At 41.9% G+C, this 26,633-nt stretch overlaps 1 protein-coding gene across 1 annotated transcript; it reads right to left on the bottom strand.

Moving 5' to 3' along the window:
• Positions 1-477: 477 nt before the first annotated feature.
• On the bottom strand, positions 478-8,866 carry samsn1b (SAM domain, SH3 domain and nuclear localisation signals 1b). The gene is made up of 7 exons (XM_029447908.1): positions 8,836-8,866; positions 8,355-8,758; positions 3,521-3,653; positions 3,095-3,246; positions 1,250-1,450; positions 1,011-1,161; positions 478-668 (listed from the first exon to the last, which is right to left on the bottom strand). The coding sequence occupies exons 1-7, from the start codon at positions 8,864-8,866 to the stop codon at positions 478-480; spliced, it is 1,263 nt and encodes a 420-aa protein (XP_029303768.1).
• Positions 8,867-26,633: the final 17,767 nt, after the last annotated feature.

Here is a 26,633-nt window from a genome sequence, read left to right as displayed (position 1 = left end):
TAATTGCCCACCCCTGGCTTATTAGCTAATGTTAGCATGTCAGCATTTTTACTGGGAGCATGTTAGCATGATGACACTAGCATTTAAATTAATTGCAGCCTCACAGAGCTGCTGCTGGCAGTTCAATCTAAGATATTTTCAAGAAGCATATGATTGATTTGCTTATTTCAAAACATCTACAAGGAGTGCCAAGGCAAAGGAATCCAAGACGATTCTCTCTGCTGTCTGTTATAGGCCACAGTCAAATATAATTATGCTAGAAATATTTTATTTCAGGAAACAATTGAACATCTTTCCATTCATAGACACACATTGAATGGTGGGAGTGGGGATTAACACTGGTAAAGGCTCAGCATTGGCATTTTATTGTACATAATGAGAAATGACACTGTTACAAGAAATAAAAAACTACTTTTTATTCATAAGTTATTCCAACAGCAGCATTAGGAATACAACAGGCATTATAAAGGATTATTCTCATGAAGCTGTCGTCTCAGCTGATAGAGGGTATTCAGAGATAAAGACAAGGTCTGGCTCCTCTGGGCTGTTGTTGGGGCTGTCAGATGGCATGTGGCAGCCGGAGTCTCTTGGGCAGTTCTTTATATCTGCCTTCATGTTCTTGCTGGGGCTTTCGGCCTTCTGATTGGCCTTATTCTCCAACTGATCAGCTGTGAAGCAGAGAAGACAGGTTTGTTGGATGTACTGTTCCGGTGTTGAATAGATTGGCAGTAAGTAATCCTTTACAGTTATTATTCCTGTGCATTAATGCTCAATGGACTATCTGTCTGCAGCTACTATCCTTGTGTGCCCTGCTCTATTCCCAGTAACACTCTTTGGGGATATCCTGTTATCTTTAACTTCTTTAGCTGTGGTCCAAATACCCTCCCAGTCTTCTCTATTTGAGGTGCAATGTCACTTGTCCCTTTTCCTTTCTGAATCTAAACGTCTCTGCGTATATTTTTCAATGACACTGTCCTTGGATGACCTTTTCTGTGTTTCATATTACTCACAGCACAGTTGCTGCAGGGAGTCGACAGCAGCGAGCAGACAATGCCTGTACTCTGGATCAGTCACATTCAGCTCCGTCAGGTGATGCTCCCTCAACCTCATCAAGTCATCCACTGTTTGGTAACCGTTCAGCTGTAGAGACGAGAAATGCTCCTGGGGAAGCAAGAGGAAAAACACCATTCAGAAGCTGAAGTGACACCCTATTGTATAGAAGATGAGTGTTGCTACGAATCCAAAATACCTCCATACTGAGGCACTTTAACACTTCCTGGACAGTTGATTTCTGTCTCACTCTGTGGATTTTTGTTTCCTTGTGTGTATCAGGACACTCCTCTGTTAGCACATCCACATAAATGAACTTGAAATTTCCCATTCTGCTGTTGAGCATGCCTGTCCATATTCCCATGGGGGGCTTGGCGATTATGTCAATCACATCTCCCACCTGAATAAAAATGTTATTTAGTTTCATGACATTTATTTGACTGGGGGGGCATGTACAAAACACAATAATCTCATAGACAGAGAAGAGATGCTTTGTATCATATTAGCTATAGCTACTTTCCATCTGTACTCATTGTTACATTACATTACAGGTCATTTAGCAGACGCTCTTATCTAGAGCAACTTTCAGTGAACTAAGTACTGTCCCCCTGGTTTTGAACTCACAACCATCCGGTGTTCTCACTGGGAAGGTAGACACAAACACTATGAGTCTACTACTGATACAATTAAGTTATATCAATTAAAATACAGTAAAGACAAAAGGCTTTATTCATATTTCTGTTAGCAGCCACTTAGAGGAAGTACAGTAAAACTAATATGTTGAGGCAAAGTGTCCATTTATTATCAAGACTCGACAACCGCTAGAGGCTGTGTGGCTCAGTGGTGCTTTGAGCTAAATGCTAACATCTTCATGCTACCATGCTCACAATGACAATGCGAACATGCTGATGTTTGGCAGGTACCTTCTTAGTTTAGTGTTTTAGCATGCTAACATTTACTTATTAGCACTTAACACAAAGTGCAGCTGAGGCTGATGGGATTGTCAAGTAGGCTACCTATTTGGTTATGAATCAAAGTTTAACATTAACATTTTGAACTAACGGTGGAACTAGTTGTTATTCAAGTTATAACAATTCATCCTGAGGTGGAGCCTACCAAATTGCATGGCAATGGCCCTTTTAGACACAACATGGTTAGAGTACATAACAGCGCGCTACGGCCAAAGTTCCAACAGGTTCAATCACCAGAGAGCCGCCGTGGTGCCGCGCAAACATTTAGAAATAATGGGTTTCAGTGCGCAGTGATGCCGGTTGTACAGAAGTCTATGAGAAAATGACTTAACTTCTCATTTTATTACCTCAGTAAAAATTAACAATAGGTTTATGGTGAAAATCGCTAGTTTAAAGTCTTCTTCAATACAGCATGATGTTCATTTTGTAAATTATTTTCCCATTTAGAGTGAAATAGGCGATACAGCAGGGTATGCTTAAGAGTGGGGCTACCTCGTGATTGACAAGCTGCTACCACAGCGTTGCAAGCATGGGTTGCTACCACGGCATCGCTATTGTCTTGCTATATACAAGTGTTGCTATCAAAGTGTTGTTCAGCATTCGGTTGTACTAAAACATAATCTAAGCAGTAGGCTGTTAATTTTTTATCGGAAAGTAAATAAACCTTTTTGCAAAAATGTGCATCCTAATTAAGATCAAAGCTAACATGAATTACAGATGCATCTTGCTAACCAAGCTAGCTAGCTAGCTTTAGTGTTAGCTGCTAACGGTGCCTGATAATGGTACCTGGCCCTAGCGGGCCTCGCTCTTCCACAACTCCACCAACTCCTCCAAATATGGTCAGTTCTTCCTCTAAACTCGGCCAAAATACCAAACTCGAGGCTTCATAACTGTTGTCCACAAACCAATGGGTGACGTCACAGGTGACTACGTCATTATACAGTCTATGTAGGCCTATTGGCCTCATCCTAACACCTGTAGCTGTCCTGCCTCAGTACATTACAAAATATAGTAATACAGTCCTATAGTTAATTAGTTTATTTAATTTTCATTCACTTTCCAGACTTGTTTACCTTGAGCTTGAGGGATTCGGTGTCATATGGACTTGGCACAAAGTCTGTATGGACTTTTGCTCTGCCACAGAACTGTCGTGTGTTCAATAGATTGTCCTCCAGCCTCAGACTGTCTCTGTTACTGGAGCAGTCTGACCCACTGGTGACTCCACCTGGGGAACAGTAGACAAACAAGAGGGTTCAATAAAAGGCAAGGTAATTACTGCGTTCAATTCTACAGTTTTCTAAGTCCTCCAAATGTCAATAATAAGACAGCCCAAGTCTGAGTCAAGGATTTAGTTTTTATATTTGTCAGAGGTTAGTGTAGCTCAAATTAGTGCATCTAAAGAGAAGTAACAGGATACCAGAGTGTGCAAGCAAGGATTGCATAATTCATCAGGTTGTGGTGTGAAGAGTACACTTGGCTCCGTGCCTGAAGGTGCTTACTTGAGGAGCTTTGTCCACTGTTGAGGCTGTAGAGGCTTTCCAGAGAATTACTGGACCGCCTGTGTTCTTTACTAAAGGGTCTCCCAACACCAACCTTCCTCTTCTTTGCTTCATCTTTCTGTTTGTTTCCAGTCTGCACAGTAAAAACACAAAGTCACATTTGTATTCTGCTTTATATGCTTTTGGTTCTCTGTCATTTTTTTATCTTCCACTACAGGCAAACAAAAGAGAAAGCAACCAACCAGAAAGATGAGTAAGGGCTCTAAGCTGCCATGTTTGATTCCTCAATACCGGAACCGCTCAATACCCCAGTTTATGCTGAGACATGCAGCTCTTCTGGCAAATAAAATACTTAATCCTGAAATAGTTGCCTTGCTTTTTATAGCTGAGATTTAGGAGGTGTGTGGCGAGCATAATCCCGAGCTACGTGTGCTCAGCTTTTAACTTCCTCTTCCTGTGCAGGGACTTTCATACCATGGACCATATTGGCATCCGTCCATCAAAGCGCAGTGTCTGAAGTGTAAGAGTGTGAATAGGCTGCCCTTTAAACTGCACACAAAAATGCCCGTCTGATTTGATTGGGTTCTAAAATTCTAGGGCACAATTTAGAGAAATTGAAGGATGTTGGCAGGCCATCGTTTACTCTGAATTCTTGTTTTTTTTAAACTGCAAACATATCACCTGCACTTTTCTAAAAAATAGCCTTATCGCTCTAGAATAGAGGACAACTTAACTCGCCACCACAGGTAGACACACACTGATCATAAACACAGGACGCAATGAACCAGTGCAAGTGAGCTGTCACATGACGCAGGGTCGCTGGACCCACTGACAGACACTGCCATCCCTACAGCCAGCATGGCTACAATAAAATAATATTTTAAGTTACAAATATGACAACCTCTACCTGTTGTCAGTTAGATGTCAGATGGTCCTCTAAAGCTATCAGGATATCTTTTAGAAAAGTGGAGATGGCATGTATGCTGTTTAGTGTATCCATACATGTACTGTATGGATTTTACAATGAGCATTTATTCATTAAATAACCATGACTCATGTATTAGTTATGATCACTTGCATGTGTTCTTATTATGTGCTAAAAATTAAATTATTCATTTTTTGACTAGTCATACTTGAATTGCATGGATGACAGGATGTCATTTTATATATCTTAAAAGGAAGGAAAAATACATTTGGAAATATCTCAAATTATCATTCAAACTGATTAATATTTATCTTAGATATCAAAAATATACTTGGGTGTAACATTTATTTCATATTGTCAGTGTGTCTCTCTGTCCCATTTTCTATCAATCCACAAGATACCTTCAGACTTACGCTCCTTCCCCCCTATCACCTGACTGCCCCACCCATCTCTTCCCTCATCTGCACCCTCTGCAAACGTCTGGCCTCTCTTAAAATGGCAAACAATAGTTTGATTGATCGTTTGCAGTCTGGCAGAGCAGGTGTTTGGCTGACAGCTGTCTCTGCCTGTAGATGTTATTCCATTAGGTGTGAACCACAGTAACTGCAGGGGGACATGAACTTAAAACAGGTTGTATAAGCTTTGTAGATCACATAACATACAGTGATGTCTGTCAGTGTTTTCTCAGTTGAGGCCTTGACGTGCTGGCTGTCACCATGTGATGATGTCTCCGTCTCCCTCTGCTTTAAAAACAAAACACGCTGTCATTAGAGGGCTCCCCCACTGCCAAATAAACATGGTGTATATTTTCTTTCTAACAAATTGGATTTGGTGTTTTGTGTATGATAAAGTAACAAGATGGACAAACATATTGAGGAGGTTTGTTCTCTTACCAGAGCGTTTCCATTATCCTGGGGTTTCATCAAAGGAGAGGTCTGACTGAAGACGTCAAATCTCCCAAATCTGCTCAACTGTTTGGGTAAAGGAAAGATTCAAATGTGTGTTTTCTGGTGACAGATGGGCACGTTATCTGCCTTTGTGTGTTTGTGTGTTTGTTATCCCTTTGACCCCACAACAAACAACAGTTTGTGTTTATCCCCTGTTTATGATTTCTATTCCGTACAGGTCTTCGATATGATGTATTTCTTTTATCCTAAATCATCTTGTGTTTGACTGATCACGTAGTGCTGATCTTGTACTATTTAGTCTGTTATGTTAAGAGTAAAAGATCTCAGTATCATGTGGGGAGAGGTTCACTGTTGTTTTCGTTAATATGTTTAAAGTTTTCCATCCTGCTTAATTTTTACAACAGTTTAGCGGTCATTCAGCACTGTCCTCAGAACATCTGTTACACTGACTCTTGGCTCATTCCCAACATTGACCGTTAATGAACTGAGGCCTCAATGTCGCGCACTAAGTGATTGGATAAGCATAAATAATTACCATTGTCCTTGGTAGATTTTACAAACATGAATATATTTACTATTTGTACTGTATTGCTTCCTATTTACAGTTATGAAACAGTCATATAAATACAAATTCTGAGTTTCTCTGTGAAACATGCAATCACGTGCTCCTTTGTCTCTGATTTCAATCAGTAATTCGACAAAACTGTCTTATTTATAATTATACCCCAAGCAAGAGAAGAATCTCTATGACTGAATGCTGAGCTAAAAGTAGCTTCTTTGTTCTGCCCCTTGATGACATCATACTTACTCTGACCTGCCTAATACCTGTCTGAGATCAGCTGGACTTTACATTCATTCTGGATGCTTTGCAACTGCACATCCCTCTCAATTCCAAACAAGGGTTTAAAGGAGCACTTCAGCAACTTATTTTTGTATTTCCATAATGTTTGGTGGACTCACAAGAAACAATAAAATAACTTTCAAAATCGAAGCAGCAGAGGCCAAGACATCCTGACCTTTAGTCCTTAGTATTGGTAAAGCTGGAGCCCACATTTCCAATAATGCAACTTAATTTGTAGTATTGTTTCAAGTGATCATCTGCATCTAAATCATCTGAATCTGCAAGTCTGAAGTCAAGGAGGCATATAATCAAGAAATTAGAAAATCCCTGTTTGAATGTCTGGTCGCCGGCTTTGGTTCCTTGTTTCAAGCGTTTCAGCCCTGATTCCTAGTTTTTAGTTTTCTTAACGTTTACCATCCTGGTTTTCTGGATCAATTCTGTTTCCTGCCTGTTTTTGGACTCACTGCTGTAATTCTTTGTTAATTATTAAATCATCAAACACTGCCTGCTGCCTCCTCATTAGTCTGTTCTGCGTTTGGTCCAATCTGCTATTTTCTGAATGGTGACAGAAGGACCTGACAACTACGGACCCAACAGATGGATTGTTTGAGGACAAACTGTATGACTTGTCAGACTCCCTCGTATGTTTGAAAGGGGAATGGAAGAGAGCTCTTAGTAGGGATTACAAGGAGTATGCTCTGAGGATGGCACGCAGGGAAGCTACCTTTGCTGAGGAGCTCCATACCTGGGTGGATTAAGGATTTACTCAACACCCCTGATTCCCAGCCTGCTAGCTTCCAGTCTGCTCGTTGGCCTGCTAATATCCAGCCTGCTAGCATCCTGTTTGCTAGACTCCAACCCAGAGTCTCTATTGACAAGCAACCTAGAGTCTCCGCTGTCCTTTGTAGTTTCAGCAGGATGATCAACACACTTACAGTATAGCCTTGTGTAATGTCCTATTTTGTTTGCATATGATTATGATAGCAGTTTAAGCAGCATTAGCATTGCTAATAGTTAGTTAAAAAAAATGTGTTAGTTGGACATTTCTAAATGTTCCTGAAAGAGTTCTGAGCAATGAGTCAGGCCTGTAATGCGCTGTAAGGCATCGAGTTAAAGGTTCAATTTGTAATTCTGAGCCACCTGCTCTAAATAAATAGGGTCAGTATTTCACCTCTACACTGGATCCATACAATCTCTAATGTTTGTATTATAGTTGTAGTAGTTTGACATATTTATTGTATTCTAATTAATTCTTTATATTGTGTATTGCATTTACAAGAATACGCAACAATTGACCAAACGGTTGAAAATCTGAAACTCTGAGAGCCGGTCAAAAACACTGCTGAACAATTCTGTTGATAATGTTAGTTAATTATTTTAAAGTTTTAGGTTTAAATTCTGGCATATCTCACACATTAAACCTGTAATACCACTCTCATATATGTAAATATATTGTACGGCTGCAGTTAGCTAAGTATAGCATAAAGACTAGAGTCAGGGTGCTTAGCCTGGCTCCGTCCAAAAGTAACAAAATCCACCCATAAGCACCTCTAAAGTTTCATTAACACCTTCTGTCTCGTTTGTTTAATCTGTGTAAAGATCTAAGTGTAAAAACGTCAATTCAGTTTGTCATGACGGTTTTGTGGCAGATTATTTTTCTAGGCCAGGCAGGAGACTTCAGAGAGTTAAAGTCCGGCACATAACACGTTTGTGTATGCATGAAACAAACCAGATATAGCGTGTTCATTATACTTTCGAGGTCACTGTTGTAGCTAATGTAACTTCATATTTAACAGCAACCCAGTCGCCAGAACCATTTTTGGCATTGTACATTTATGCAAAACCACAGATATGTTGAATGTCAATGTTTCTTAACCAAAAATATGTTTTATTAATAAGTTTCATATCAGCCTTGAATCACGCTTGCAGAAATTCACAATGCCAAAGGATAACGTTGTGAAATGATTGGTTAGGTTGAGAAAAAAGAAAAAACAGCTACGGACATGGTCATGTGACTCAGTGATATAGTGTCACATAACAACATCACATGTCATGAGTCACATGATATAGCGTTGTCAGTAAAAACAGCTCAATGACACCACTACTGGTTCATTAAGTTGATCTCATTTTCTGATGGTAATAACACAAGGTATGTCTTACTGTGTTGTGTGGGAGCTGCAGATCTGTGATGGAGCGGATCATTGGAGGAGGAGACAGATCGGACTGTTTGCTGTCCAGTTCCTGAATCAAACTCTCAAAACGATCCCATTCCGTCGTCCGGGGCAATGACAAGGTGCTACCAGCGACCGGCAGTTCATGTCTTGGCTGGTGACAGGTGTGGTAGAAGGGAGTCCAGGGCTGTGGACACTCAAATGGGTTCCACAGATAATTTCCAAGCCGCGGGCTCCAAACTCCTTCCTCTTCTGAATCCATGTGGATATCTTTGGCCTGTTGTTGCTGCTGTGGTAATGGAGCACTTTTAGAGGGCTTCTTCTCTGTCCTCCTGACCAGGCCAATGCAGCTTAGCATTGGATTGTTCTTACTAAACCTGTGTGCCGAATGATCTGATAATGAGCAGAAATGCTTGTTAATGATAACAGCTTCTTGAACATGATGAAGTACATCATCCACAATAACTCACCTTTATTCTCAGACGTCCTCTTCCCTCCCATCTTGGTTTGCACCAGGTGGTTCTGTAACTTCTTTAGGCTTGCTGTGGTGTGTAGTGATTCTGCAGTGTCAGCTGCAGTTTCAGCACCCTGTAAAAAATAAACAATATGTGCATTCACACTTTCAGGCCCAATCTTTTTGCATTACAAAACAGAGAAATGTATTAGAAGAATGTTATAAAGATTACGTACGCCTCAATAACAGCAAAATGCTGCTACACATTGATTAACAATCTAATAATATTATATATACTATTACATCAGTCACAGGGGACATTTCAGTGCTAAATGAGTACTTTTATTTTTGGTACTTTAAGTTTGTTTGGCTGATAATAATTCTGTACTTTTACCTGAGTAAGATTTTGAGTCCAGTACTTGTAATTGAGTATTTTCTCTATAAGGTATTACTAGTTTTACTTAAGTAAAGGATCTGAATACTTCTTCCACCACCGCCACTTGAATGTTACATGGTTTATCTTAAATGTTAGGCAACAACAACTAAGCTGATGACAGAGAGAAACTTCCCAAAACATGCTGTATTCCCTCAAAGTCCATGCTCAAACAAAAAGTCCCCGTTCATACTGCTATGCACCATCATTCCTTCCCTGTTGTGATGTCCGCCTCTCAACTATCAGCTGTTGGCATCAAAAGCACCAAACAGTACAAAATATAATAGTACAGATATGAAAGAGCCTCATAAAGGAGATGAAAAACCAAATTAAAGTGAAGCGTGGGTCTGATTTGACTGATTTGGCACATTCACGAAAACATACTAAGTAAGTTAATTTTGAAACATTAACCAGATTTCTGTGTTCACACATGTAAACGACTGATGAAATGTACTTTTATATACTATCAAAGTGCCTAATATGTGCTTTTCATTCATTTGACTAATGCTGTACTGTAATATAAATATATTCTATTTTCCTCAGTTAAGTAAGCAAAGTGTGGAAGATGAGCCTGTATGAACAAAAACTGACTCTCACATGCACAAACACGCAGGTATGTCCGGGTTCTACATGCATCTGGTACACACAGTCCTGTGGGTATATGATTATGAAACAGCTTTGCAACTAATTAGTGGTACTAATGTTAATGTACACATTACAATGGGAAACATGTCAATCTTGTCTACCGTATTTCTCTGTATGCAGTGGCTCCAATCCAAAATATGATTTTTTCAAATGAACATAGAGAGGGTTACTTTTAATGTGGAAACTATAGCATGCAGTATTCATCATAATGTGGCTCTGTTGGAGGGTTAAAGTGAAAGGTCATGTGGTTTTACCTGAGCTGGTAGATCTGTCTGTGTCCTGTCATCTCTGGTCAACATGCTGCTCTGACAGGGAGCTCTACACATCTCTGTAGGATCAATCCACACGGGTCAGACAAGGTTTTATTTCTTCCTTATTCATAAACATACAAATGTAATCTGCATTGATCCTAGATATGAGGTAGATAAAGCAGGTCTTACCTTCATCATTTGACATACGCTCACTCTGATATTCTACAGCGGTTTCTTTAGTCTAATCTCCAAATTCAGTGTTCCATTGTTTACTAGTACACGCACTTTTGTAGACATATTTATTTACCTTTCATTTGATGAGATAACTCCTTCTTGTCACCTGATGACATCCAGCAGGCAGGATTAATGTCATTGTCTGCAACAGACACGGTGGAGGGGAAGAGGACATTGTAACTGTATACATGTAATGTACTTTTTGCAATAAATCTGAAGAAAAAGCAAACAAAGCACATCAGTGACTGTGATCATTTTGTACCAACCTAGTGATTCATTGGCCGAGGGTGATGTTGGCACACATGACCTAAATGACAAAGACAAATATTTAAGTTTTTAAGTTAACTTCATTCAGTGGATTTACAACAAAATTACAGAAAATCTTTTTTTAAAGAAATACCCTCTTAAAAACAATTACCGTACAAAATAATCATACAATAAACTCACATACCTTCTGTTATTCCTCTTTACTTTTATTGCACTCTGTGGTTGGTCCTTGGGGGGATGGGGAATAAAGACAAACAGAACTTTAAGTAAATCAGAAAGAAAAGAAATATGTAGAAATAATGAATATCATGCAGCAGCATTTAACCAGCTGATCCGGACACGTATCTGGACATGTATTGTTGTAGCAGGTTTTGGGGTCTCTGCACTAGCTAAGCCATGCAAGCACTTTGGTCCAGACTGAAATATCTCAGGAACTATTGGATGCATTGGCATCGAATTTGGTACTGACATCCGGGGAACATTTGGTGATGGCCTGACTTTTCATCTGGCATCCCCAGCAGATCAACATCTTCACTTAATGTAGGCTGTGAAATATCTCAACATCTACAAGACCATGAGTCCTAATGACTTTGGTGATCCTCTAGCTTTTCCTTTCGTGTCACCACAAGGTTTTGAGTGAAATATCCCGACAATTGTTGAATGGATAACCATAACATCTGCTCGCACAGTCTCACTCAGGATGAATTGTAAGAACTTGTGCGAACTTGTGACATACAGAAATTTTAGTGAACTCATCAGGGCAAAACGTAGATGTCTTAGATTAGTCCAACACTTTGATTATGAATAAAAAGCTGATGATATTGCCATCCATCCATCCATCCATCGTCTACCGCTTATCCGGGATCGGGTCGCGGGGGCAGCAGCTCCAGTAAGGAACCCCAATCTTCCCTTCTCCGGGCCACATCCTCCAGCTCCGACTGGGGGATCCTGAGGCGTTCCCAGGCCAGTGAGGAGATATAATCTCTCCACCGAGTCCTGGGTCTTCCCCGGGGTCTCCTCCCAGCTGGACGTGCCTGGAACACCTCCCTAGGGAGGCGCCCAGGTGGCATCCTGCCTCAACCATAGAGGGCGTGTTAGTCGGATTCAGGAGTTCCTCAAAGTGCTCCTTCCACCGGCCGATAACCTTCTCAGTTGAAGTCAGCAGGGTTCCACCCTTGCTGTACACAGCTTGGATGGTTCCTCGCTTCCCCCTCCTGAGGTGCCGGATGGTTTTCCAGAAGCACCTTGGTGCTGACCGAAAGTCCTTCTCCATAGCTTCTCCGAACTTCTCCCACACCCGCTGCTTTGCCTCTGACACGGCAGAAGCTGCTGCCCTTCTAGTCCTTCGATACCCTGCAACTGTTTCCGGAGTCCTACCGGATAACATAACCCGGAAGGACTCCTTCTTCAGTCGGACGGCTTCCCTGACCACCGGGGTCCACCACGGTGTTCGAGGGTTACCGCCCCTTGAGGCACCTAAGACCTTGAGACCACAGCTCATCACCGCAGCTTCAGCAATAGAGGTTTTGAACATCGCCCACTCAGGTTCAATGCCCCCAACCTCCACAGGGATGGCTGAAAAGCTCCGCCGGAGGTGTGAGTTAAAGATCCCCAGGACAGGGGCTTCCTCCAGACGTTCCCAGTTCACCCGCACTACCCGTTTGGGTTTACCAGGTCTGTCCAGAGTCTTCCCCCACCCCTTGATCCAACTCACCACCAGATGGTGATCAGTCGACAGCTCCGCCCCTCTCTTCACCCGAGTGTCCAAAACATGCGGCCTCAGGTCAGATGATACGATTACGAAATTGATCATTGACCTTTGGCCTAGGGTGCTCTGGTACCACGTGCACTTATGAGCATCCTTATGTTCGAACATGGTGTTTGTTATGGCCATTCCATGGCTAGCACAGAAGTCCAACAACAAACGACCGTTCGGGTTTAGATCAGGGAGGCCCTTCCTCCCAATCACGCCTCTCCAGGTGTCTCCATCGTTTCCCACGTGTGAGTTGAAGTCTCCCAGCAAGACTACGGAGTCCCCTACTGGAGCCCCTGCAGGGCTCCATTCAGGGTCTCCATGAAGGCCGAATACTCAGAACTGCGGTTTGGGGCATAGGCACAAACAACAGTCAGAGTTTTCCCCCACATAACCCGAAGGCGTAGGGAGGCGACCCTCTCGTCCACCGGGATAAACTCCAACGTAGCGGCGCTCAGCCGGGGGCTAGTGAGTATCCCCACCCCGGCCCGACGCCTCACACCTTGGGCAACTCCGGAGAAGAATAGAGTCCAACCCCTATCCAGGAGTACGGTTCCAGAGCCAAGACTGTGCGTGGAGGTAAGCCCCACCAGATCCAACTGGTAGCGATCCACCTCCCGCACTAGTTCCGGCTCCTTCCCCCACAGAGAGGTGACGTTCCACGTCCCCAGAGCCAGCCTCTGCTGCCCGGGTCTGGTCCGTCGAGGTCCCTGACCATCACTGCCACCCATGTGACAGCGCACCCGACCCCAGCGGTTTTTCCCATGAGTGGTGGGCCCACAGGATGGATGGATGGGAGGCACCACGTAGCTTCTTCGGGCTGTGCCTGACCGGGCTCCGTGGCAAACCCGGCCACTAGGTGCTCGCTGTTGGGCCCTCCCTCTGGGCCTGGCTCCAGACGGGGGCCCCGGGCTTCCTCCGGGCAGGGTCTCTCCTTTCCTTTCCCTTTCTTTCATGAAGTCGTTTTTGAACCATTCTTAGTCTGGCCCCTCACCTGAGACCAATTTGCCTTGGGAGACCCTACCAGGAGCACTAGGCTCCAGACAACACAGCTCTCAGGTTCATAGGGACACACAAACCTCTCCACCACGATAAGGTGATGGTTCCCAGAGAGGTATTGCCATCGACCTCAGCTATACTTTGTATCTCGTGCTAATAAGCAATTATTAGTGTGCCTGTATAAGCAAGTGCCTCAGAGAACGGCAAGCATGCCTGAAGACTCTTAGTATTTTTTCCTTTGCTTGTACCTGGATCAGCTGTGCAACAGTGAGCATGCCTGGCCGTCAGCACCTCTGTCTGGTGTCCAGAGGGTGACCCTTGGTTGTGCGGAGCCGACTTTCATTGTGTATCACAGAAACTCTTTGTGTAGCAGTCAGTGATCTGAGGAGAGTCTCAAGTCTCCAGACTCAGCGGTTTCAAATTGGTTTGAATGTTCAGAAAGTTTCCACTATGTGACTCCCCAATGTTTGATCAGGTCATGATCGGGATAAAACGTAAAGACAATGAACTTACAGAACTGATGGATGGATCTGAGCCGCCCCATTCAGGCTTACATCTCTGAAGAGAAGGGCTGCACTGGTACTTTGGTAAGACTTCCTTCAGTGTTTTGCTGTAGGGTGGTTCATACATGCTTTCTGTGGAGCCCTCCTGGGAAATAAAAACAATCCGCATGGTGACATCAGCCAAGTTTAGATACTACAGCACACTAATTGGCTTCGTTTAAATGTTGAGATGCAATAGATCCTGTTGTTGAGGCTCATCAAGGAGGAATTGTCTGTAATCAATCATCAGTCTGACTACACAATACAAAATCAATGTCCTCTAATCTAATGGTCTGGCATTTACCCTGGTGTAATTATTCTGCATGTACATCTTGTCACTCAAACATGTAGGTGTACAATCAATACGCATCACACTTTGATGTACTTTTAGTTTTTCATGTCTCAGTCTAAGGGTAGTGCAGGTCAGCAGTCTGCCATGAACACATTCATTTAGTATCAAGTACCATATGCCCATATGCAATATGTAAAAATGTATGTCTGAAAAGGACATATAAGACATTTAATTTGTAATGTCTCTACCCTCTCATGTGGAGTGTTTCATTGGTAATGACATGGAAAGAAGTTAATGTCATATAAGGATATAATGTTAATTATATCATTGCACACATATTACTGGGTTTTGTAAAGCTCTTCTAAAATTATGATACTATTGTGGACTAAATATTTCAAAATGTGATTGTTTTAAGGTTAAACAAAAAAGAAATTAAAGTAAAGTATTTCCCCCAGCAGTATTACATATCTGGCATTGCAGAGAAGGGTTTGAACAACATTTAGACCATAATGAAGAGCAATAAAATACAAAGATATATTTGAACAATAAATGAATGAATACATTTTGATTATTAATATTCATAACATGCTGCAGTTGGTTGGGTTTCCGGAGTGATTTAGACTAATGTCCTCAGTATTTGTTAAATCTTGATGACAAGCTTCCTTTGTGATTTGGTTCCTCATGTCCTGCTCTGTGGGATCATCTCAGCACTGTTTATCTACAGAGCAGGGTGGAATTAACGGGTGAGCAATCATCTAAACCTTAATGTATACACGCCTTTATCACTAGCAGGCTTCATTACTGCAATGCTTTACTTTGTGATCTTCCTAAGAAAGCTATAAATAAGCAAGAGATCGTGCAGAATGCAGCGGCATTAGGTTTCGTTTAGATTTCAAGATCCTTTTATTAGTGTTCAAATCACTCCATGGACTAGCGCCTGAATCTTTGTCAGACATGCTCTCCATGTATGCTCCCCCTAGATCCCTCAGGTCCTCTGACACTGGCTTTAGAATTATCCCCAGGGTGAGAACAAAGACATACAGCGAGGCAGCATTTAGTGTCTCGTCTCTAGTCTGCCAGAAGAGCTGAGGGCACCATCTGCAAATACCTTTGAAAACTCAAAACATAGCTTTTCACCAAAGTGTTCTTTTAATCTTGGTGACATTTGTACTGTTTGCGTTGCCAAATTTAGGATTTTACCTGATGGTAAAGCCCCAGATCTGGAGTGTAAGAGGGGTCAGTGTGGTATTAACAGCTACCATATAAAGTGTCACTAATAATCAAATTGAACATATGCAGCCATGTCACAACTGTATATGTGATCACTTCCAACAAGAATATATTATCACCGCATGACAAAGTCTTCATTCCACCACACTCAATTACCATGTATCCTCTTGTGATTAGCACATTATTATATAGAGTTGTGTTATGTTAAGACCAAGCAGATGCATTTTCATCCTTTCTTAAATATATTAACGCATCAGGAATTCAAGAATTAGTACTTATGCCAAACATTTGACTGGGATTAGATTAGACAGTTAGAGTTTCATTGCTGAATTATATTATTACACCATTATATAATTACACTTATAAAAATATATTACATTTACATATGTAAGTATCCAACACGATGCAGTATATGAACGCACAGCAAAGGAAGACGACATCTGAGGAGCCTAATGAGACCTACAAAGAGAGACCGCTCAGATCCTTGTCAACAACAGCACACACTGACTTTCCTCTGCTGTTCTCAGGCCGCGGGGACCAAACAAGTGCTCCGGATACACAAATCTAAAGTGGACATGAGTTCTGTAGAAGGTGTATCTTACCAGTGTGAAGCAGAACAGGTTCATATTTGAAGGTCCGTGCCAAAGACAATGGAGCCGTGTGGAGACACGCTGCACCCTGTGGCTTCTGGGATGCCTCAACAGTCTTTCCCACACAACCCTCCCGCTCAAACACGCACTCTAACACACCCCTCTGATGCAAAATCCCACGCAGCCCTCATGCTGTCCACAGTCCGATGGCCTAATCCTAGTTTCAAATCCCTCGCATAATCCAATAGATGCAGTGAGCCATCTCTGCCCAGCTCTGGCCTCAGAAAGAGCCTGACAAGCCGTAACAACAAGACAATAACAGGCCGGCTTTGTTTGGCATGTGTCTGAAATAATTATGATAATGAGCGGACAGAGATTAAGTAATCACTAAGTGAGGTGACTTCTGTTGATCATTCATGCACACAAATATCCTTTTTGTCACATGTTATCAAGTGGTGTTTCGTGTGTGTGTGTCTGAACATGTTGAAGCCAAGGTTTACATAATACAGTTTGTCATCAGTTCAGGAATACTTTTAATCGTATGTTGTTGTTTCTAAACAATGGACGACTTGAATTGACAGTTAGAACAAATGCATGACATTATTTCTATTATGAATAAACTGGAAAACATATAGAAGACAAAAAACATGATTTCACCCATTTCTCCCACAGTTGTACAGTGATTGAGCCTGTCCTTTTCAAACAGTGTGTTTCCAGAGGGAAGCTGCAGAAACATGTTCCTGTCCTCTCAGTACTGCCACTTCAGAGATACTGTGTCTGTGTTTCACTCTGCAAAGCCCATAAATCTCTAAAGGCAAACCTCTTATTTATGTCTTTTCTTTTTCTGTTCTTATTCTCTCCAGTCGCGCCTCCCAGTGAACAAGCTTCTGAAAATAACATTCTTACAATTATTATCGATGTCAGGCCAATGTTAATCTCTTCTTCCCCCTTCCATCTCTGGTCCGATGTCTACAGCTTCTCCTGCCCCGCTTTCTTCCCGTCTCTCATCCAGAGATAAAGATCACCTTTCATGTTGTGTGATCGGAGCTCCGCCACAGAATTAGGTCCGAGAATGAGAACAACATTTCTCTGGTAATAAGAGCATTACTGATATTTACTCAACAGTTTAATTAACATTTCCATCTCTGTTTTTACTGCAGCAATGATTTATTTGATTTTACATTTATCTATGGCAATTCAATCTTTAATTTCTATACATGTGTAAAAAGAGGTACTCCAGTTCCAAAAATACTCCAAAATAACTAAATGAGCTAAATCTGTTGAGCTGTTGCACAACCACACTGCTAAGTTTTTATTTTATTTATTAATCTCTAAAAATGTTTCTTACTTATTTTATTTATTCCTATTGCTCTTTACTGTAAAAATTACTTTGCTCATGATTCACTCAAACTGTGTGGTCAGTTAAAATTAAAACGTAAAAATAGATTTCCATTGCTTTTTATGGTTGGGAGCATCACATGATATCTGAAAGTTCCATCATAAAGAAATATTTTGGGCATTTTCCTGTTTGAACAGTGTGCCAGTGTACTGCCCTCTTCTGGTGCTGCACAGAAATCATTTTACAGACTCAACATTTAATTCATGAATGTTCCAACTTTATAATCAACAAAATAAAATAAAAAGTTTCTGTTGTTGTCTTTTGTGTCCAGGTGAAACTGAAGCCCAGATATGAGACAAGCTTCACAGTGTAACATCAATCAATCCATCAAATTGTATTTATATAACCTAATTTATATAAGAGCAACTAAAGAGGAATCCCTCTCCCAGGATGGATAGACATGCAGAAGATGTCACCCGTACAGAATAAACAACATAATAAAATGACAACAAAGACAATCCATATGACAAAAATGATTAAGCAAACATGAAAAAGATGGATCCAGGAAGATATCAAAAAGCTTCTAGGTGCCTCCAAAAATAATAATGTGGGCGCCAGGCAAGACCACGACAACAGACGCAGACATTAGACGTGGCAACCTGCCAGTCGAGAGACACAGAAACTCCAGGGATGATGCCCCAGATGCTGAGTTATTAACACACATTTACATAAATGCATACAGAAAGACAGGGAGAGGAGGAAAGATGATAGATGAAAGAGGAGAGAGGTGTGAGTCCCCTGGCAGTCTAAACTGATAGCAGCATACCTAGGGGCTGGTCCAAGGCAAGCCTGAGCCAGCCCTAACTATCAGCTTCATCAAAGAGGAAAGTCTTTAGCCTTCTCTTAAATGTGGAGAGGGTGTCTGCCTCCCGAACACAAACCGGAAGCTGGTTCAACTGGAGAGGAGCTAATACAGGAGTAATATGATCTTGTTTCCTAGTTCTTGTTAGTCCATGTGACGCAGTGTTCTGGATCAACTGGATAGTTTTATGGAATTTATTGGGACAACCTGATAATATTATAATGATTATATAATTAAAAACATCACAATATTGCATGAACTGTTATCAATGTTTTTACATGTTGGATTTGATCTATTTACTGTTGGCGAATTATGAATTGTGCAGAGTGAGCAAGCAGCCTCTCATGCACAGAGAACAATCACTAAGCAACTGTCAGGTCAAATTTCTGGAATTTACTGTGTCTTAATAAACTAGCACTATTCATCCCTTTGTTTCACACATGTCCACTCTAATCATTGCATTACACTCTTACATTGCTTTCTCTGGAACTAGAGTCTTTAAAAGAAGCAATGCCTGTTTAACATGGTTCCTGTAGATGGCAGTGCCTCACCTTCTGATTTCAAAATGGCTCATAGAGCTCAGTTCTATACTGTTAATATCTTCTTATCAGTAATGTCAATGATAAATGTTTTGAAACTAACATTTTTAGATTTATGTTCTTGATATAATGTTAAATATTAAACATGTGCTTATCTAAATCATTGAATACGCTCTAGTGTTGTAATCATTTAGGCTACAGTATGAAGACATTACATTTTGAGTCTTGGAAGAATGAGTATAATGGGATCTTATATTACGTACATACATTTTATACAACGCAGCAACAGTTATTCTTGGAAAAGTTTAATTAAACGCCATAATTCTTCTTTTGACAGTCTGAATATAATCGGATTCATCAGTTATGCCTTCCACTGTGTGTAATTATAATAATAAACCTTCAGCATATACCTGCTGCTGCTGTAGGTAAAGTTTGACCTCTATAGGAATAACACAGAGGACAATTCACATTTACTCAGAGTCGTTCATCCAAACGGGGGATGGAGACCTCACCTTTGACCCTGCTCCTAACCTACCGTTTACCCAGCATTCCTGTGCTAACCTCTGACCCCAGGACGCACAGAATCTCAGCCCCGAGGATATGACCTGGGGTCCCTTATTGCGACCTCTTGAACTTTTGACACCCCCCAGTCAAAAAGTGAAACAGTTTTTCCCCTTGGAATAAATGACCTCTCTTCCCCTTGTCCGGCAAAGGTATGTGAGTATGTTGACCCCGCTCAACCTTTCATTAGCTCTCCCTTTTATTACACTGCATCCTCCCTGCTGCCTCGTCAGCACGTCACCGGGCGGGGGATGGCGGAAGGAGGGAGAGGTGAGGGGGGAGAAGCAAAATGAGAAAGAGGAGGAAAGCAAAATAAAGCCAAACGAGAGCTAGAGAGGCAGAGAGAAGAGATAGGGATGTAAAACAAGGGCAGGAGATAGAGCCGAGGAAAGATAGATTGGCAGCATCTGCTGAGTTGACTGAAATGTCACCTTTTAAATGGCTTCCCTGTCCTTGATGCCAGACCTCCCTATCTGATCTCCATTCTCCTTGGGAGTTGTAGTTCTGATGACTTATGTAGGACACAAAACAAATCTCTTATAAAGTATAGTACAGTTCAAGATAAGCTTTCAGCAAAAAGAAAAACTATTTCTCATGCCTCCTGTGGTTCTCTGAGTTCTACCGAAATTGACCATTTGAATGTTAAGTCAAAGGTCATTGTGCCATGTGTGAATAAGATAATTGGATTTTGAGGCTTGCTGATACCGACAGCTTACCGGGTGATGCAGCTACTCAATTTCAACTGTAATTCATTTTTGTCCCATTTTGATCTCATACGATATGAAATCTATTTTTTTGAACACAGTAAGAAACCTCTGCTCATGCTGAGCACATTTAGCTTAGATATGGCTGAATGGAGAGATACTATTTGAATGTAGCAATGGGGATTTAGCTTTAGTGCTCCCAATGCAAAAAGAAAGTGGAAAAAAAAACATTTATTGTGTATTATATATAAATCTCATGCATCTAGATCCGCCCCAAGGCACAGCCCATCCACATCTGGAAGGTGGCAGATCGTGTTTACTGTCACTTGACATGAGCCGCAGTTGACGTGTGTAAGAGATATGTCTGTTTGTGTGTGGGTGTGTGTGTGTGTGTGCCGTGGGAGGGGTGGGAGATCCACTGCATTTTGGGGCTAAGCCAGATCATGCTGACATTGTCTCCATGTGGTGGCTTGCCACAGGGCACAGTGGTGCCACACTTGATGTCATTCCTATCTTAAATGTCACTCTCAGTAAGCCCATCGCCATCTACTAGCTCTTGTCCCCGGGGCCACATTCACCCTTCAACCTTACAGTAATGTAGCAAAGTGGAGAGGGCAGCCAGACCTCGTCTCTGCCTCTCAAAAGCTGCTGTTTACTCCTCTTTTACATAATCTACTGTGTCACTGTAGGTCGTTAAACTCAAAGATACACTGAAAAATATAATGAGGCTCAGCGGACCTGTGAGAGCTTCACTGCATGAGTTTACAAGCACAGGTGATGTGTGCTCACCGGTCATAGGGTTGGCCCTTAAGTGACCTTTGATCTAGTGTGACCCAGAGGTCATGAGGTGCCCTTTCATTCCCACTGGTGACACCAGGCTAATTACCCACACTGTGTGTCTGTTATAGCCATAAAAGGAGTTATGGCTGTAGGATGACAAAACACTCTAATGCTGGTGTTCATTTAGTGGTGCACTAGTGTTGATGAATAATGTTGGCAGTAGTGGGTGTGTACCAGAAGGCTACAGTGAATACCCATAAAAAGATTTAGAATAAAAACACACACTTAAAGCTCTGTATTAAGCAATTTCTTTATTATTATTATTATTATTATTATTATTATTATTATTAGTATTATTATTAGTATTATTATCAGTATTATTATTATGGTACTGAATAGCAAAAAGGGGATTTACATACTTTACACAATAATTAGTCAACTTATCAATAAATAGATTTTATCAATGTGGATTTAAAATTAAATGAGTATATCAATGAGCAGATGATTTAAGATGTATTAAGCATTAGCTAATTAAATAACAATACCAATGAAAAACATAACACTTATCCATTGCCATGGGATCACAAATTGGGCCTAGGGGTGTAAAGGACCACGCCGTCTTCGAACTTGACCTTCATTTTGATACAACTGTAAAGTTTCATAACAACATCTGTCTACAGACAGACACGATTCCAGAAATGTACAAGTTGATACCAATATCAGTGAAATTCCACAATTCTCAATGCAAATTCAAAACTAATAACCAGCAGCTAACAGCTAACAGCTAGCAGTTAGCAGCTAGCAGCTAGCAGCTAACAGCCAGCAGCTAACAGCTAACAGCTAGCAACTAACAGCTAGCTGTTAACTAGCTGTAGGCTACTGGTGCTGATTTCAACACAAACTTGTGTTGTTCACAATGCAGCCCTAACAGGGAATAGGCTGTGTCTCTGTGACCATTCAAAGTGAGTTGAATGAATAAAGAATCATAAAAAATCAAGTGTGTTCGTAATAAATTAATGACGCCTATAGGCCAGTAGGCTATTTTATTTATATTGAATGAGAACAGGATGCCATATGTAATAGCCTATTGGACTTTTATATAGTCCGACTGACTATTGCTTAGGCCTATTGTTAAAAACATTCTGTGATTCATGTTATCATTTGATAATTTTTACAACCAGCGGTAAAGACCAACCTTATTATTTAGTTACATCACTAAACTAACATTACATTTGAAGTTACCAAGCTAACACAGAATGAGTGTAACGTGAAAGCAGTCACTCATCGAGCTGTATCCGTGTGGGCTCTGCAGTTTTCTTCAGTGCTACATTGCTCTATAGCCTAATGTTGGTTCAGGCAGCAGCTCTAAAAACCCACTGTTAGTGAACTGCTCAGCAAACAGCAGACAGGCTGGATAACATAGTGGAGCATTTAGCAGCTAAAGAGACAGATAATATATGTACATTTATCAATAGTCCAAACACACGACTCCAGATGAATTCTAGTCTCAGAAGTGGTGCTACATGATGATCTGTATTCTCTATATATTTAACATGAAACTAAATGTGACAACCTCCAGTGCGAGTGTCTATGTGCTGTCCATGGGTGCTTCACCTCCCACTGTAAGAAGAGTATCGCGATATACATTCACAATTTATATCATAGAGGTGAACGCTGGTACAGGAGCAGGTGCTCTTTGTAACACGCTGCTCTTTATGACAGAAGTGTTGAATGTTTTTTTAATTATCAGCAAAGAATCGGCCTGATATACATAGCTCTATTTTCTTCAGTCAATATCTTTCCCTAAAAGGGTTGACATGAATGACTAACACTTGAATTGTATGACTTAAAGCGGTGCTGTGCACTGCAACGGCACCACTCAACCACCACTTTATCAAAGAGACAATAATGAAACGCTTCCTTACAACATCTAAATATAGAACGCAATGAAAGTGGTGTCAAAAAATGAACACAAAATAGATAATCCATTTGTGACCCATTTCTGTCCCTGTGTGAGCTCCATTGTTTGGAATAATAATAATAAATAAATCTCTCCCTAGACACCTAAATAACTACAAAGCCCTAGTCTCTGACAAACAGTTTGTCATGAGGAAATTAGGACTCCTGAACAAGAGGCTTGTACACCTACCAAGACCCTCCTTATAAAGAAAAAGAAAAGAGAGGAACTGTCACTTGTTATACCACCGGTGTGAGCCCACTTCTAATTTTGAGATTCCCACCTCTACGTGTGCATTCAAGTGTGTGAAGCCGAGACCATTAATGCTGCGTCTGTGATCGCATGGCGGCACAGGAAGGACATTGTGACCATGTGTGTTTTTAATAGGATAGCAAAATAAACCTGTTTTCTGGTCACAATTAGCCATTCTTCTAGCTTAGTGTAAATTAGGAGAAGCTGCAGAAAAGAGGCTTTGAAGGCTAGAAGAATGAAGGGAGGACATAGACAGGATCTCAAATTAAGTCCTGGTTCATTTTGTATTACTGTGACTTACACTTGAGCTCTGTATATTCCCCTCACCCCTGGATGAACTGCACTGCTGTCGCTGATGCTCCCTGTACACCTCCATGTTTCGACTTTTCTCATTTCATCTCATCATCCTATGTGATGTTGTGTTATCAAATGTGTTTGCTGGCTTTAAGTTTTCTATAGCGGTTGTGATGCTGGCAAGGAGGAAATCAAACCACAGAACACAGGAAACATCTCCTGTTCCCAACTACAGTGCTGATTGTCAGGAGAGCTCAGACAAAAAACACAATTATGACTCCCGTCAAGCGGCATGGACAACATTTGGGAAGGAGCTTCAAACAGACTTCATCTTGATGCGATGACGCTGCAGTTAAGGTAGGAAAAGGTGCACCAAATAAGGGCGTTACTCAAAAGGCTGGTGGCAACTGTATGGACATAATGGATGTGATGTACATCACTTGTAGTGTTTGGATGGAGGTTGCTCATAAAAGTCAAGGTGGAGTGCATAGAGAGGCCTCAGGGGCCAGTGATGTGCAGCTGTGATGCCACCTGACATCTTCCTCCGAGGTGTTTCAGGAAACAAATAGCAGGTCTGTCTGCTGTCAGCCCATAGGCCACCTGGGGGGTCAGGCCTGACACTCTGTGTCCTGACAGGACAAGCACCCCCCCAACCTCCTCCCAGTCCAGGGCTAGGCCCCAGAATGCACAGATGAAGAGTGACGCCGGTGAGGGGGGAGAGAAATCCCTCTTTCCTTAAGGTGCAATGAAAGGTCAGGGGACCGGTATCACTGGGAGAATTACTCACCACGCTGCCTGCCTTGACATCAACAGAGAGCCGACCTGTGGGGAGCGAGGGAGGACAAGACGAGAAGAGAACAGGTGGACACGGGCTGAAGAGTGGTTGCAGATAGGTAGTGAGGGAGTAATGAGTCGAAGGGGGGAGGATGGGATGACAGGGTCAGGGGGAGGTGGAGAGCCAGGTTGAGGTAATGGGCTATAGGGAGCATGTATGTGTGTGCTTGTGTTTGAAGATCCTGGAGTGTGAGTGTGTGTGTGTGTGTGTGTGTGTGTGTGTGTGTGTGTGTGTGTGTGTGTGTGTGTGTGTGTGTGTGTGTGTGCTCTGGCTGGAGAGGAGGTGAGGGGAGGGGGGGGTCGTTGAAGACGTCCTGCCCTTGCAGCACTTCATCACATTCAGTTTTTTATCCACGCTTCCTGAACTTCCACTGCCTTTTCCGCTCCAATTGGCTCTCAGCGGACAATGCGATCAGAGTGTCCCTGCATGTGCATTATGCAAGCATGTTCCGGTCTATAGTTAAGATGTTGATGCCGCTTGCACCTCCCCAAGATCAACACACTAATGAGAAGCCTCTAGGGACAACAGTAATTATCAAATAACTAAATTCAAAACAAGTCAAAGTGTGATAATTGTTCCTGAGCCAACCGTTGATGAAATATTGAGTTGCATCCTTTCCTTTGGCTGGAAAGAGTTTTTTTCCCCAGAATTCTTACTCACCAAGTTGATACTCGAAGATACTGGTAGCTTGTCATTCCTAGTCAGGGCCTGCCACATCTGAATTCTGAGACCATCTGCTACTTCATACGTCCTCTCCTAATAGCTTTCTTTTTCCATCAGGGCTTTCTCACTTTCTGACATAATGTAGTTATGCACAAGACATTCACTCAATATTCAACAATGCGCACACTCTCTGACTGCACGGCTGTGTGGCATTCTCTCAACCTGCCCGCACGTAACAAGAATTTAAGCACATGAGCACTTGGTATTTGACTGCTCCAGAGTGTGAATAGCACGGAGGAGCACTGAGTGGAGGATTGAGATTGATCAGTGGTGAGGCAGTGGCTGTGCCACTCGCTGAGTGTTTCTGATTTTTTAAGGTCACCCTCACTAGAGCCAAAAGGGCACATCAATTTTAGAGCCCTCATGAGGAGGCACCGCATCTCCTCCTCGATCACTCAGCCCCCTGTGGAGAAACGACATCTGAAGGTGCATTTGATTTGTGTGAAACCCGGTACCGTGCATGATCGGAATAAAAAATAAACAGACACAACCTGGGTAAACAGATGGATAGCACCTCAACATGTGGCGCTAGACAGCTTCAGAAAACATGCAACAACTGGAAGGCAACTGATTAGTACCTCGGCAGTTGTCAAAAACAATATGGTGCTATGTAAGTCATACTGTGCATTGCCATGATTTAATAAATGTTAGGTACCAGATAAAGTGTATGATAAAATAGAAGCTGAACAGTCTAACTTTTCTCTGCCAAATACTTTCGGTGAGAGTTCAGAGCAATATTTCAGCTGTCAGAAAAAGAAACATGGTTATGTCTTCATTTTACAAAGAGAGAAAGGAAGCAAAACATGCATAACAGCTAATGAACTGGGAACAAACAGTTATACACCTGAAACTGAATTTGGACATATTCAAAGTGACATGTATAATTGCATATAGTGTGATTGGCCTATACATGACCTCTCCTAAGAAAAGGTCTAAAAAGGAAAAGGTCAAACGGAGTGTGTAGCTGCTCAACATCCACATCCAGAAACACACTTTTGGAAAGCAGTGCAAGGACAAAAACAATGAGGCGTTCATCCCCGAGACAGTTTCAGGGAACAGCAGTGAGTGGGAGGAGAGTGAAAAGATAACATCACAAAAGAAAACAGACAAGGAGAGGGAGAAGAAGGGAGAGAGCAGGAGGAGGAGAGGCATCAGAGATCAGGGTGACCCTGCGCCACTCAGGAACATGTTCTGCCTATAAGCCAAAAGAGAAGCCCAAAGTTTGCCGCTAAGTAATCTCTCTGCTGTCAACATCCTGGGGACTCGGCCTTGACAGTGACCACGATGCAGCAGCGCAGGGCCACGGTGCTCCCTGAACTGCCTGACATGGTTCGAAGCATGTTTTGGCGAAAAGTTTAGAAAAGTCTCTCGGAGTGGACAGCAAGGAATAAATATGCAATCGCTCTAAACCTTCATACAGTAAGAGTTTATTGGAGACACTACAGAATGAGGAATTCTCAAAACTTTCTTCACGGATGGGAAATATTTTCCCCCTGGGTGCCAAAGCAGTGGAGATTGAGGAAGCACACTTACAAAAACATCACAGCAGATGGTGTCTTGCTTTGATATATGTCAGCTTTTATGGAGGCTACCTACCATCAAAGCAAAACAAAGCCCTTACTTCTACTGAGTGAGCTGATCAAGATGTGCATTAGTCTGTGGCGTAAAGGACAGAGCTGTCTCTGGTCACGGGGACTTAAAGAATGTTAACAATTAGTGCAGTTCAGCTTGT

Source organism: Cottoperca gobio, chromosome 14 (genome assembly GCF_900634415.1).
Source record: "Cottoperca gobio chromosome 14, fCotGob3.1, whole genome shotgun sequence".
Taxonomy (NCBI): domain Eukaryota; kingdom Metazoa; phylum Chordata; class Actinopteri; order Perciformes; family Bovichtidae; genus Cottoperca; species Cottoperca gobio.
Note: the sequence above shows the minus strand (reverse complement) of the source record. Positions and strands in the feature narration are given on the sequence as shown.

Coding starts and splice junctions, on each gene's coding strand:
- samsn1b (XM_029447908.1), bottom strand. CDS start 8,866: ATGGGAGGGAAGAGGACGTCTGAGAATAAAG. Junction 3,247..3,520: donor CAGTGGACAAAGCTCCTCAA/GTAAGCACCTTC, acceptor ACTGTTCCCCAG/GTGGAGTCACCAGTGGGTCA. Junction 669..1,010: donor CTCCCTGCAGCAACTGTGCT/GTGAGTAATATG, acceptor TCTGCTTCACAG/CTGATCAGTTGGAGAATAAG.